General features: G+C 44.2%; 1 protein-coding gene across 1 annotated transcript; it reads right to left on the bottom strand.

Annotated features, from left to right (window-relative positions):
- Nucleotides 1–4,796: 4,796 nt before the first annotated feature.
- LOC127552474 (tripartite motif-containing protein 54-like) lies at nt 4,797–11,422 on the bottom strand. The gene is given in 7 exon segments (XM_051982981.1): nt 4,797–5,321; nt 5,411–5,433; nt 5,664–5,897; nt 6,558–6,653; nt 6,764–6,935; nt 7,137–7,315; nt 11,184–11,422. Coding segments are annotated over 7 exon segments (1,185 nt in total). The 5' UTR covers nt 11,352–11,422; the 3' UTR covers nt 4,797–5,008.
- Nucleotides 11,423–15,123: the final 3,701 nt, after the last annotated feature.

Here is a 15,123-nt window from a genome sequence, read left to right as displayed (position 1 = left end):
AAAGTCTATTCAGTGGTCCGTCTCTCTTACCAGAAAGCAGTTTGGAAGCAATGGAAGGTGCATCTAGGACTGTCTAACCTGAGAATGGTGAATCTCAGGGTCAATCTCAGGTTTGTCAGCCCATGAGGTGCCTTCTCTAGACTTCGTATCCCAGAATCTTCACTTGAAGCTACTGTTAACCTGGATGGCAAGTAGGGTGGAAGGAAGGACTGTGGGGGTGGTGTTTGTGGCAGGGAGAATTGGTGCAATGACCTGATCTTCTGGAGAAACTGATGGTTCATTGGCTACCGTGATTTTGAGTAAAACATGAGTTCCTGAAAACCTCGACTACACTCCCAGTGGCTGATACTCACATTACTTTTCCTCCACTCAAGAACTTGAACCCTATCCCATCCCAGGAATATGCTTTAGGTCCATCTCTCCACAGCATCCTTTAGCAGTCCTGATGGGAAAGGGAGTAGAATGGTGTTTCGACTCAGGCCTGGAATTTCTGAGTTGCATTTCTAGCGTCTACTAAGGGCCTTTTTTCTGATTGTTGCAATTCATCTTCATTTCCAGAGCCTTTAATTCCTTCTGAGATAAAATTGATCAGCCACCAACAGGGGGCCCCTTTGATCAAGGAGAACAGTGTATGCATTTTAGACTTCCTTGCGTGCATCTGATGAAGAGCAAGATAGAAGAAGAGGAAAGGAAACAAATTCATCCAATTCTTGTCTTGGCTGATGTATGTGTTGCTATATAAAAGCAAAGTGAGGAACTTATATTGGCTGAGGTGATAGTGTTAGAAGAAAGTAATTGGTCTTCCTATGAGCTCCTCAAATATGGTGTCAGCCACTGAACCTTAGACTGGTGAGACTAGCCACCAGAATGCCTTTCTGATAAAGGATATTACACACACGCACATTTACAATACATGTAACTGAATGAAGGTGCGTAGAAGCATTATGCGTGATAAAGTGCAAATGGGTACGTTTAACATTCAGACACACGGAAGTGCATGGGACATTCATACAGAAAGAAGCAATACAAACATGGACCTACTTAGAAGCAGAAGCCCAGATATATAGCGCAGAGTTAGCCTAAGCCCAGATTAAGCCCCCAGACAAACACTAAATGTGAATACAAATTTCCCGTCTGAGCTCCAGGTTACCGCAACCCCCGCCCCAAGCCCTCCTTCTTCGTCAGCACCAGGGACAGCTCCTGCCACTTTTCTGGCTCCTCCCAGCCCCTCCGCTACTTCTGTCACGTGGTATAGTCGTACGTGAGGAATATAAATAAATGTTCCTGGACCCTCAATAATCGCGCAGCTAAGCTTAGTCCCTATCCCAGCTCCGACTGATCCTGCCTTGCGCTGCACGGCTGCTGTGAGTGTCTCTGGACAAGAGGGAGGGATTGGGAAGGTGGGGAATGCCGGGACCCTGACCCACTGCTGGCCCTGAACTACCTTTCTTTAAATCCATTCCTGCCCAGCAATCCAAGACTCGACGTACACCCCCTCCCCTCGCTTCAATACAATCAAAGCGGGTCAGATTTAGGGTCCGAAGAATTGTAGTAGAGTTGAAGGTTAAGGAAGGGGAGGGAGAAGGGAAATCCAGGCTGGGCCGGGACAGAAGATCTAATGCTAGGGTGAGCTCTGAGGTTCTGAGCTGGGCGAGGACGGGTTTCCTAGCAGAGTTAGAGGTAAGTCGGGCCTCAAGTGTGGCGGACTGAGAACACGTATATTGCAGGCCATGGCCTTGCGGAGGCTCCGGGTCGTGACGGTGACACTGGCTGTGGCCGCGCTGCTGTTCCTGCCCCCGGACACCTGCTTCCCATTGCCCCGTGCTTGGGAAGTCCCCGTCCTGAGCCCGGACCGTCTGGGGACTCGGAGACATCTTGCGGACTCTAGCGGCGAGCAGTGGCGGTCAATTCGCGCGCCCTCAGGGTGGAAGCAGATGGAGAGGACCCCCAATGCCCTGGATCTGCCCTTCCACCTGCTGCGGGAGTTGCTGGACCGCGCAAGAGAGGAGAGGATGCGCAGCCGTGCGCGGAGCAACGAGCGCTTGCTAGGGAGAGTGGGCTAGTGAGGCTGCGGGGTCAAGGGGCTGAGGAGGAGCACCTGTGGGGTAAAGAGGGGAGACGGGGAGTTGGGAGTAGCGAAGAAGACAAAGGACAGAGAACGGGAAAGCGTGGCCGCGGGGGTGCTGAGGGTTCGACGATCTTGTAAAACAGTGAAGTTTAGAGCAAAATGGAAGCCTCTGGTTTATTGAGGGAAACTACCCCCTCTGTCTCTGTGTCGGCGCCCTTTCCCCCTACCCGGACGAGGTCTCTCAAACCGAGTCTCTGCTTCAGCGGCGAATCCTTCCATTTTCCCCACAGCCCACCTCCTCTGGGAAATGGTGACTCTAACACTGGGATCTCCCAACTCTTGTGGGATTGACTCAGTATTTCGGGAAGAAGGTATTGTCTAGTAAGAGAGTGCATAGGGCATTTAGCTCAATCTCCTACTCCCTGACCCGAGAAGGGACAGCTCTCCTCTCAAACCCAATTTTCAAATGGTCACAGAAAGTTTTGGGCTCCGGGTATCCAGGGAGAGGGCAGGAAAAAACTTTTGTAGTGTAAAGCACAGAGCCTGAAAGAAATGTGCTCAAGCTCCCCCAGGATCGAAGCCACCCCAAGATTGGGTTTGAGAAGGTAGTAACCTAGGGAAGTCCCGCCCTTCCGTCAGCACTGCAGTAATTATGAGCTGGAGATTAAGAAGGGGCCCGAGGCAAAGCTCTGGGGCTCCCCCGCCTCCAGCTCCGACCCCTCCGAGGCCGCCACGTCTGAACTCTGCAAGGGAAGAAGGGAAGAGTCAGAGAAGTTTCCCCTTGCCCTTTTCCATCGCTCTCCCGGGTCTCCGCCCCATCTTCTCTGTCCCAAAGTGGGGGAGGGGCGGGGAACGACTTTCTTCTCTACGATACTCAGGGGGATGGGAAGTGGGGATTTATAAGGGAAAATTCTGTTCCCAATCTCACCGGCTGGCTGCATCCCGGTGTTCCTGCTCCATCCTCGTTCTGGCCACTGACAGTACTGCCGGTCCCTTCACTTCCCGAGATCTCAAACCCACACAGTCCCGGGTTGGGGGATTCCGCCCGGAGAGCCCGGGGAGGTGGTACCGGGATACGGCCTGGAGTTGCGGAGCACCCGCTGTCCTGAAGCTTCGCGCTCATCGTTCCGCCAGCCTCGGGCTCCCCACCTGCCTCCTCTGCATCCTGGAAGTAGATTTCAGGGACTTTTACTAGACCTAGATATCAAAAGTCCCAGGGATTCTGTCCAAAATCCAGAGGGATGACACGCTCCCTAACACCCCACCTGCGGCTGGGTTCTCGGTTCCAACTCGTCCTCCGGGGCTGTCCCACGGAGCTGCACTGTCCCGGCTCCAGCTTCTTCAGTGGCCTCGGCTCCCGAAGCAGACATCGCTGCTACTTCCTCTTCCTGGTCTTCGCTTACACCAGGTTCCTCTGTCGCGGTAGTGTAGTCCCCTTCTTCCGAAGAAGTTACCACCGCTGCCTCCAGCGGTTCCTCCACTAGATGATTTGTTAGGAAAGGAGGACGAAACAATCAATTCAGACTTCAATCGCGAAGTCCTTGAGTGCTCCAGCGGCCCTGCTAGTGCTGAAGATGTCCCAGTCTCTTCCTCACAGCAGGATCTGGATTTCCTTCAACCCTTTCCCCTAGGACCAAGGTTCTCCAACCACTCCCCCAAGATTGAGGTTCCCCTAACCTTCCACTATAGTTGATTCCTCGACTTCCTCCTCTCAGTTCTGAGAGCAGTTTTCCATATCTCCCAACTAGGGTTAAAACTTGAGTTCAAATCTGGCCTCAGACACTTAACACTTCCTGGCTGTGTGACCCTGGGCAAGTCACTTAACCTCAACTGCCTCAACTTAAAAAACAAACAAACAAACAAACAAAAAAAAAACCCTTGCCCTATCAGGATCCAGTTTCTCCCTGTTGGGACTCCCAAACAGCCAACTAACCCTCTCCTATCTAGGATTGCAACTCTCCCAGTGATCTTTTTTCTTTTAAAGTAAAAAAGAAAATGTTGTTGTTAAACTGAGGCTTGCATAAAAGTAATGCAAACTCTTCACAGAGTACCAGCCCTGAAGTCAGGAGGACCTGAATTCAAATCTTACCTCAGACACTTAACACTTCCTAGCTGTATGACCCTGGGCAAGTCACTTAACCCTAATTGCCTCAGGGAAAAAAAAAAGTAGTGCAAATTCCTTACTCTATACCAAATGATCAGCATATGGTCAGGACTGTTTAACAGATACTCTTTAGTCCCCAAACAATGTCTCTGAGCTGGCTTCTACATGTTTCCTAGGGTTTCTTCAGTATTTTCCTTTTTAATTCAACAGATTGTCAGTATCCTTTCCAGATGTCAGCGTTCAGCTCAATCTCGCTCCTTCATTCCCTTTTCAGTTCTATTACCACAGATCATGTTTCCTGTTTCCCTTCTCTTTTTCTTTTTTTATTGGAGAAAATGGGGGTAAATGACTTACCTAGGGTCACACAGCTACTGTTTGAGATTGGATTTGAATACAAGCCTGATTACAGACTGGTTCTTTATTTACCACCTTGCAGCCTTTCCAACTTCCCTTTTCTAAAGAAGCTAACTCCTTGAATCACACTGATTCCTGAAGCCTTGCTAAGTGTCCTTGTACAGATACAAACAGAACTCTTTCATCTTGAGTCCTCAGGCAGACTCACAATCTAGAGTAATTTCCTTTCCTATCCTAAGAAAATTTAAATGCTAAAGAGGGGGAGGGGTCAGGACTTTTTTTCTACAAGAGGGTGAGAAAGGGAGGAGGGAGAGGGGACAGTAGTGTGAGACATGGAGACAGTGACAAGGGAAAGGAAAAGCAGGGAGTAAAGGACAGGGGAGAATGACAAAAAGAAAACAAACTGTACATAAGAGGCAGAAAGAAGAGGAGACTAAGGAGCAATGCAGGAATAAGAGACCGTGGCCATGAGGGAACAACAATTAGGGAACAGAGTTCAAAAGATAGAGGCTGGAGAATACAGAAGGGAGACAGAGAGTACATGGGGACAGGAGTGGAGACGCAGAAAATGGACCAAAGTGACTAGGGGGAAGGGTACAAGAGCCTTGGGAACAGCGTATGCGAGAGAGACACAAGATTTTTAAGGGGAACACGACAAGATGGGGCCCACTCTTGATGAAGTCCAGCTGGTAAAGTGCCCGTTCCTCTTCGTTGAAGTCCACTGCATAATGTTCCATGTTGTCAAATCCCGGTTCCAGGGTTTCCAGCTCTGGGCTACCTACAGCCTCAGCAATTCTGGAAAGAAAAGGAACAGAACGTTAACCACGGGTCCCAAATCCTAATGGAGAAAAGAAAGCAGATGTGGGAGAAGAGGTGTTACTCACTTCTGGATAAGAACCTTGGCATTCTGGAGAAGACAGCAGGAGGAAATTGAGGAATCGGGTGGGGTCCATTCCCAACCAACAAGGGAGGAAACGAAAATTCAAGTGCACTGAGCCCAGAGCAGCCCAGTTGTTTAGCTAAAAGAAGCTAAGGCGGGACCCAGGAGCATGAACCTCCCGCTTGACCTCTATATTTTGCCCGCTGGTCCATCCACCTCCCTGCTTGCCTAATTCTCTCCCTCCTTTACCTACCTACCTGTAGGAAGAGCGGGACCTGAGGTTCCTCGGCAGCTTGCAAAGCTGTGTCCACCAGTTTGGAAGCAGCCTCCACACGAGCCTCGTAGGCCTCGCTCAGGGCTCGAAGCTGGCGGGTCTTCTCCGCCTGCTCGTAGGACACACGCTGAAGCATGATCTCCTTACGCTCCTCCAGTATCCCGGCCATGCGCTCGAACTTCTCGCACAGCGTCTGTTTCCGAGCCTTGCAGTTATCCTGGGGGGTTGGAGTGGTGAGAGGACGCTGGCCAGAGGCCGAGAGGGGACAAGGATCTATCCTGGCTCTAGGAGAAGGCTCGAACCTCCACTCCAGGGATCGCCAACGCCTCCAGGACTACCGGGTTCCCAGGCTGAGATTAATCCCGGTGCAGGTTCCAGGAGAATCACAAAAAGTTAGAGAGGAAATCACCTTACAGATCAAATCCCAACCCCCTCAATATCCATCTCTTTGGGGGTTTGGGTTTCCAGGGCACTACAAAAAAAGTAGCTTCTTCAGAGCACCTAACTTAGGTTACTTCATAAGTAAGGTGGTTTTCATAGCTAACTTTTTGAAAGCTTCTCAAAGTCACTCAGCTTCCAGTTCCCTACCTGCAGTTTTTCCTGCTCCTGGGACAGTTCTCACAAATATCCAGAGACAAATTTCAGCTCAAAAAAAAAAAAAAATCCTAACAATTAGAACTATCCCACAGCGGACGATTTGCCTCTGGGAGTTCCCCATTAAACAGAGGCCGGAAGACCATTTAGAGACGTTATAGAGGGGACTAAGTGAGAAGGGGGAAGGTTGGACTAGATCTCCCATGAGATTTCAGACATTCTAATAAGAAAGTCACGGCGTTCCCTCGGGGACAACGACAACCCTTAGTTGCGTCCCACGCACCTCCACATTCCGGCAGGTGTTCTGCAGCTCTGCTATCAGCGCTTGGATCCGTTCATTGGAGGCCACCAGGGTTCGAATTCCGGCAGTCAGCTCGGACTGGGAGGGGGAAGGGAAGGGCAGTACATGGACGCTCAGGACCTGCTCTTTCCTTTCCTGGCCCGGTCCCCCAGCTTCCCCTTCCGCCCCAGTCCCGAACTCCTGAGCACCTTGTGCTGTTCGTACACGTCGGAGAGAGGGGCTACTCGGCAGGCCTGGTGCTCCCCAAACACCTTGCAGAGGGAGCAAGTGGGCACGCAGCACGTGACGCAGTAGATGTTGATCTTTTCATCCTCGTGCTCCTCGCAGGTGGGACACTCGGGTTTCAGTAGCGGCTTTGGGCTTTTGGTGGGGAAGTGATGGGGGAGTCAGGCCGAGCCCTAGCCTCAGGGGACCCGGAGACTGCAGCCCTCCTGGGCTCAGCTCTGTATGCTCAGGGGAATGAGGTCTGATAGCAGGGAATTCTGGTTGGGGGCGGGAGGGAAGCGCCTCATATTGGGGGGGGAAAGGGGAGAGGAGAGAATCTAGGACCTAAGGTTACACCTGGCAGACTCCTGCTTGTAGATGTCGATGATGTTTTCCACCAGTAGGTTCCGCTGGAGCCCATACACCCCGTGCCTATCGAGGACCACTTCGTGGCGGCAGGACGGACAGCGGAATCTTCCGCTGGAACCCAGCGTGGTCCCTCGGGACTGAAAGGGAAATTATACGGGGCACCTAAGCTTGGAATGCTTCTCCAAAGCCCACATTAATCACTTTTCTCTCCATCCAGGGAGAGATCTCTATGACTGGGGGAGAAGAAAAAGGAGGGAAAAGTGGGTGTCTCTGGTCCCAAAGGTCATTAGTACAGCATTTTTGAAGGATTTTGATCAGATGGGGAGCGCTGAGAGAAAAGTGATTAGGGAAATGAGAGAACTGAAGAACATATTCTTCCTAGATCAGTTAGTTAGAGGAACTTGTATTGTTTTCCTAGAGAAGAGGGTGTGTAATAGACAAATTTAGCTGATTTTCAAATATTTGAAGAATCCTGCTATGGAAGAGGGATTCCTTTGGCATCAAAGAGCAAAACTATATATAGATTGAAATTGCAGAGAGTTAGATTTAGGTTTGACGTAAGTAAGGAAAAGCTTCTTAACAATTAGAGTTGTTCACTAATGCAAGGCACTGGGTGGTAGATTCTTGACGCTTTGCTGAGGGGAAGGGGGTCTTCAAGCAGCGATTGGATGACCTCATAATAGTTATAAAGCACTTATTTAGACCACTATAGTTTGCCAAATGCTTTACAAATATTATCTCATTTTAGCTTCACAAGAAGCCTGAGAAATAGGTGATCTTATTATCTTGTTATGACCCCCATTTTATATATGAGGAAACTGAGGCACAAAGGAGTTTGTGATTTGTGCAGTCATACAGCCAGTGAATGAATGTTCACCTGGTTGCTTAGGTGGCCAGATGCCACTTGTTGGAAATTCGTAGGTGGGATTTCGTTTGAATATAGGTTCACCTCTGTGTTTCTTGATCCCCTCTGAAGTTTCTTTCAGCTCTGAAATTCTGTGGTCCTTACACTGTTTCCAGATCTGGGATGAGGAGCTTCAGGCCAGAGGTCACCTAATGTTCCAGCATTTATGCCATCGGCAGGGAAAGGGAGCTGCTTTTTGTATAGCATTACCAGACCGCGACCACCAGATGGGGTAGTAGTTCAGTCTTTCCCTAGATGTTTTCCCCGTCGTTTACCCCAACATTTACTTCCAGCCATTACAACAAAGAAAGTTTTGGGGTGTTTTTTTTAAACCCATTTGCAATTGAATTTAATGAATAAAATTTTCAAGTTATTTACTGAATAATCTTTTTTCATGGCTCTGTTATGGAACCCCTTTTCTTCATCTTTATTATTTTACTTAGAGATCTATCAACTCTGTGATGTCAATTTTCTCTACATAGATAACAATCAAATGTACTTCTCTAACTCTAACCTCTTTCCAGTCTTCAGTCTCACATCTCCAACTACCTACTAGACATCTCGAATTGAATATCCCAGACATATCTTAAATTTAACATGTCCAAAACTGAACCCATCCTTTCTTCCAAAATCCTTTCCTCTTCCTAAGTTCCTAATAACTATCAAGGATACCACCAATCACCCAAAGGGTGAGTCACCCAGATTCACAATCTAGGTCTCATCATTAATTCTCCACTCTCTCTCAACCCCTGTGTGTTTTTAAGTCTTGTCCTTTCTCCCTTAATAACATCTCTCCTCTGTCATTACAACCACTCTGGAACAGGTCTTCATCATCTCTTATGGACAAATGCAATAGCCTGATGGTTTGTCTCCCTATCTCAAATATCTCTGTATGTCAATAGATCCTTCACTCAGTTATCAAAGCGATCTTCCTAAAGCTCAAATCTGACTATGTTACCCTATTATTTAATCAACTTTTTTGGTTCCCTATTACCTTTAGGATCAACTATAATACCCCCTTGACTTTTAAAGTCCTTTATAATATGGTCCCTTCTTACCTTTTCATTCTTTTTATACTTTATTCCCTTCATGTACTCTGCAATCCAGTGACACTGGCCTCTTTGCTGTTTTTCAAACATGACACTCCATCTCTACTCTGAGCAGTTTTACTGGCTTTTGGAGGAAAGCATGGAATGCTTGGAACTCCTCACATTTCCACCTCCTAGATTCCTTGATTTCCTTCCAATTTCGGTTAAAGTCCTGCCTTCTAGAAAAAGTCTTTTCCAGTCTTTGATCTTAGTAAATTCCCTCTGTTATAAATTTACAATTTATCCTCTGTGTGGATGTATATATACATAACTTATTTGTACATAGTTATTTGCATGCTGTTTCCCTTTTTTTTTTTTAAGGTATTCTCATTCTTTGTCACAGTTCCTGTCATATAGGCACTTTTGAAAATTAAGAAAATGCCAATTGACTTTCACTGGCCTGGGCATCAGGAGATTTGAATTTCAGTTCTGGCGATTTCACTTTATTATCCATGTGATCCTGGGCAAATAACTTAAATTTTTTGTACCTCTAATTCTTCATATGTAAAATTGAGATACCAATATTTGTACTGTTGCTCTCATAGAGTTGTAAATCTTAAAATTATATTTAAATATCACACATTATTTGGGAGCTCAGTTTCTTTATAAAATAAAGGAAATATACTAGATGGACTCTGAGTTTCTTCTTAACTCTAACTTCCAATTGGGCAAGGAGAATGTTTTTATTTTTCTCTCCCTAAAAGTCTTTGTACTAAGTTGCTTTTTACTTGATATTTTCTGGGATCTTTGGGAGATTAAAAAAAAAAAAAAAGGTCCTCATTCTTCTTTAAGTTTGAAGGAAGATTCTCTGCTCCTGGAAGGGAGTGGGGTAAGCAGCAAGAGGAGCCAGCATGGTGACAGAAGGCTGAAACTCAAGAAGTGAAGTGTGGATACTGCTTGAGAAGGTAATGCTGATGGACCTGGAGAAGAATCTGGAGACAGGCAGACACTGGGGACATGGGTATTTTTACCAGGAGATTTCATGGGACAAATTTGCAATTGTAGTCATAGGATATTTAATCTGGATGGTCAAGTGACAGATACTGCTTCTTAAGGGAGGAGATGGAAAGCACAAGGCCATCATCTATGCCTTTAACCACCTGCCCTTGTCTGGTTCCATGGCCCCACCCAGTTAGAATGCTATGCAGTATATCCCAGATACCAAAAAGCCAGCCAGGAGCCTTTTTCTTCATGGCCAGAGCGCTCTTTGGCAGGATCTCTTAGAAATTAAATAACTTTTCAAATCTTTCTTAGGATTATAGGCTTTAGAGTTGGAAAAGTTCTTAGAAATCAGCAAATTCAACCTCCTTGTTTTTTTGTTTGGGAAATTTAGGGTCAAATTACTTTAAAATGACATACTTCAGGTCACATAGTTACCTTGCCTCTGGATTAGAACTTGGGTCTTCAGACTCCAAATCCAGTGCCTCTTCCACACCAATGATTTTAGGGTTATGATCATTAAGAGCCAAGACTCCTTCAATAGTCTGATAAAAAGCCCTTCCCCCCATTTTTATACTTTAAGTGGTAGCTGGGAACAAGTATATATCAGGCAGACACAAATTCTCAACACACCCAAACTCCCCCATAAACCTTAAACACAAGACTATAGGAAGAGAGAAGGAACAAGAATTTAAATGTCTACTATGTGCAAACACTCTGCTAAGTTCTTCATAAATATTATCTCGTTGGATTATTTGGAAGTCCACGCAGCAAAGCTGTTTTCCTTAGTCTCGAGGCCCAGATCATAAAGTCCTAGCAGTCTTTCACTGGGCTGGTCATCTCACTTGGAGAGGGCTTCTAAGTGTTTGCAGATACCATCAGCCTTTCCCCTGTTTGTCCTAGAATGTTCCCTCCCTTCTCAGAACACAGCGCCTGGAGAAAGGTGACCAGGGAAGTCATGAGTATAGTTTAAGATTGATGCTGCTCGAGATCCCAGAGAACAATAGGGGAGGGAGAGGAGGAGAGGGAGAGATAAGGGCTAGAAGATAGAATCTATAGCAATCACTAAGAAGGGACACCTGTAGCTACAGGGCCACAGCTCACCTGGAATATGTCATTGGCGCATTTCCGACACAGGTTGTGCTGGCAGGGGAGGATGACCACGGGCTTGGAGAACATTTCCAAGCAGATGGGACAGATGAGCTGCCTCTCCAGTGTGTCCATGGTGTGGCAGTCTCGGGGAAATGAGCTGTAATCCATTTTCAGAGACATCTCAAGGGTAAGAAAAAAATAAAGCCACCAAGAAAAACCTCCTTCCTCACGGCCAACAGCAGCACTGAAGAGCTGAGGCTTGTCCTGTTTATGCCATTTGTGTGGCACAGGGGAACAGTGGCAGGATGGGGGCTGGGGGGCAGGTGGCTGATGGGCTGGTCTGTCACTTGTGCTAAATGCAGACCCTGAGTGTCTGTCCCCAGGGTAGGTGCTGCATAGGTTAGTTTCTCCCAGGCACTCTCATGTTACCAAGAAGCCCTTTGAGCCATAGAGATCAGGCTGGCAGACAGCTCCAACTAATTCTAAAGCCGAACTTAGAGGAAGAATACTTTTTATATTACACATGCCAACTGTTGCATTATTCAATTATTTAAGCAAAACTGCCCCACGAGGAAGTTTTTACTTCCATTTCCTCATGACCTCTACTCTTCTGGGTCTTTGGCTTCCTCAGCTGGATGATGGATGCATTGTTATCGGAGCCAAAATAAAACACTAGGTTCAAAATACAGAGATCCTTGAGAAGGAAGCACAGTAGAAAATTCTTTCCCTGTAATTGTCTAAAAAAGATCTAAATTCTATGATCTCAAAACTGTACTACCGCATTAATTTTATTTGTCATAAAAATAAACTTTATTTTTTACTTTTGTTTTTCTTTTCCTCTCTGAGCTTAGAGATCTTGAGACTTTGTTCTACATGTAATTACAACCTTTGAGAACCAGTAGGGCTGGTACTAGATTCATGTCTAGAAGAGAAAATACAATTTTCACTTGATTTTGCCAGTAGTTAGCTCACACCAGCACAATCAATTCAACTTTTTAAAAAAAATTATATTTTTTTCAATCAGCAAAAATCTGCCTTTTCTTGACACCCCTCCAATTAAGAATGAAAGAAAAACAACATTTCCATTACACATTAGCCAAACCAAAAAATTGACATTGGCTTTGTCTAAAAATGTCTTTCTTCAATCTTTTATCTCTATCAAGAGGAGATCATCCTTCACTATTGGTGCTCTGGAATCATGGTTAGTATTACACTGATTAGAATTGCTCATTGTTTCAAAGTTGTTGTCATTGTAGAAATTATTCTCCTGATTCTGTTAATTTCATTCTGCATCAATTCATAAAAATCTTTCTGGGTTTCTCAAACTTCTCTTTTATCATTTCTTATAGCACAAAATAATTTCACAATATTTACATAGCATAACTTGTTCAGTTATCTTTTAGTTTTGTGGTACTCCCTCAGATTCCTATTCTTTTCCACTTCCAAAAGTTATAGTTTTGTTTATTCTGATTGAGATTAACCTCTTTCCCCTCTTATTTTCCCTGTTTCCTTCTTTCTTGTTCTTTTCATTTCCTGGTCAAGTGAAATATATTTCTATAACCAAATGTGTGTGTGTGTCCACGTGTGCCCACACATGTGTTTGTCTTAAGTCTTTTGACTAGTATAGATGAGAATGAGGTTCAAGTGTTTCTGTTGATGTCTTTGTATACTTCATGAGATTTCTCTTAACCTTTTTCCTTCCCCATTTGAGTGTATTCCTTTTACTCTTCTTCCATTCTTTTAAGACCACTAAAATGCAACAGAATCATTCCCAAGCTGTTTCCAATTCTAAATTATCACCCAAAGTGCTGCTATACATGTTTTGGTATGGCTTCCATTCTAAATGCCCAGTGATAGAATTTCTGGTACAAAGGATTATGGGCATTCTTTATTTGCATAATTGTAAATTGTTTTTCAAGAGTTTTATCATTTCACAGCTTCACCGCAAAGAATTAATGTCCCCCATTCTTCATAATCCCTTCAACACCGTTCCCCCTCAATTCATAGGGTGTGAGATGAGACTTCAGAATCTCCTTGAATTCAATTGCTCTTAATAGAGATTTGGAGTATTGTTTCATGTGGTTGTGAATCACTTCTTTTGAGAATTGTTTTTTCATAAGCACTTATACATTTAAAATATATTGTGGAATATGGTATAAGGTAAAGATCAAAGCCCAATTTCTGCCAGACTCCTTTCCTTTTCCCCCATTTTATATCAAATAAGGAATTTTTTCTTCTGAGTAATTTGTTTTTTTTCATTTTATCAAGCATTGGGCTATTGAGTTAGTTTCTGATTCTCTTGTCTACTGTGTTCCATTCATCTATCTATTTTAAAATCAATATCCCTGACAGCTGGTTTTACAAGATTGTTTAAAGTGTGGAAGTGCTACTATTCCTTTGTTTCTACTTTTCTTTCTTTCTTGGAGGCAGAATGAAATGACTTGCTCAGGTTGATCTGGCTAATGAATATCTCAGGCTGGATTTAAACTAGGGTCCTCCTGACTCCAGTGCTCTATCCAATCCTTGTTTCTTTTCATCATTTTCCTTGATAATCTAGATCTTTTATCAAGTTTTATAAAGTATTACACTGGAATTTGATGGTATTCAAAGGTAAATTTTGGTAGAGTATTGTCATTTTTATTATATATATATATATATATAATTTTCCTCCATCTAGTAAGCTTTTTTCTTTTCTTTTTTGTCACACAACTAGGAAGTGTTGTGTCTGAGATCACATTGAACTCAGGTCCTCCTGATTTCAGGGCTGGTACTCTATTCACTGTGCTACCTAGCTGCTCCAAGCTTTTATTTCTTTAAAGAACATTTTAAAGTTTGATTATATCACCTTGGCTGTATCCCTTCTCAAAAGTATTCCATTTTATTAATGTCCTTCCTAAAATGTGAATCCTACTCCTCCACCCTATTCCTGAGTGCAGAGTACAGAAAACTGTGACTTTTCTTGGTTTGGACACTAGGCTTATTAATTCAACCTACCATCAAATTACCCTTTCTCTAAAAATTGTAATATTTTATTATTGACTTATATTGTGGTACAAAATTCACTAAATATCTAAAATATCTAAGGGCAGCTAAATAATACAGTGCATAGAGTGCCAGCCTGGAGAAAGGAATTCATTTTGATGAGTTCAAATCTGATGTGACTGGGCATGTCACTTCACCCTGTTTCCCTCAGTTTTTTATCTGTAAAGAACTGAGGAAGGAAATGGCAGACCATTCCAGTATCTTTGCCATGAAAATCTCAAATGGGATCAGTCAGAAACTGAACATGCATTTGAAATAATCAGAAAATAAATCCCTCCCCCACCCCGTTTTCTGGCCCATTCTGGGGTTATACAGTTGCTTTTGAATCCATGTATGAACCTTTACATTTAACCTTATATTTCTTCTAATATGTCCATTGCTCTTGCTATCCAATGTTAACTCAATATTGTGTTACAAATGATAACCATGTTATCCTATCACTAAAAATGAACAGCAGCGGGTAAACAAAGATTCCTAGGGCACTAGAGCTTCCTTTAATCATTATTCTCTGGTCTGGTAGTCGAACCAGTTCTTAATGATCACCTAGTCCACAAGAGCCTTCTTGCCATAAAGATATGACAGTCTTCACTAAAATCCATATATACTGTGCCTAATGACTCGATTCTTTCAAAAGAGAAATGACCTATCATGCCCTTCTAAATGTTGACAGCATTTCTTTAATAATGTTCTATACTTTTTCCTGAAATTCAAGTATACACCATTACCACCTTCACATTTTGGAAAAAAAAAAACAACAAAAAACATATTTATCCTTTATGACCCTCAACAATTTTCCAAAGATCACTTATATCTTTTTAGCAAACATGTTAGCCAAATCTTTTGAGTATTCTGGAATACAGTCCATTTAGGTCTCATGATTAAACTTGTTTGTTGCAGCAAGGTGCTCAAT

This window comes from Antechinus flavipes, chromosome 2, assembly GCF_016432865.1.
Source record: "Antechinus flavipes isolate AdamAnt ecotype Samford, QLD, Australia chromosome 2, AdamAnt_v2, whole genome shotgun sequence".
Classification (NCBI taxonomy): Eukaryota; Metazoa; Chordata; class Mammalia; order Dasyuromorphia; family Dasyuridae; genus Antechinus; species Antechinus flavipes.
The sequence above is the reverse complement of the archived record's forward strand: the minus strand, read 5'-3'. Positions and strand labels throughout refer to the sequence as shown.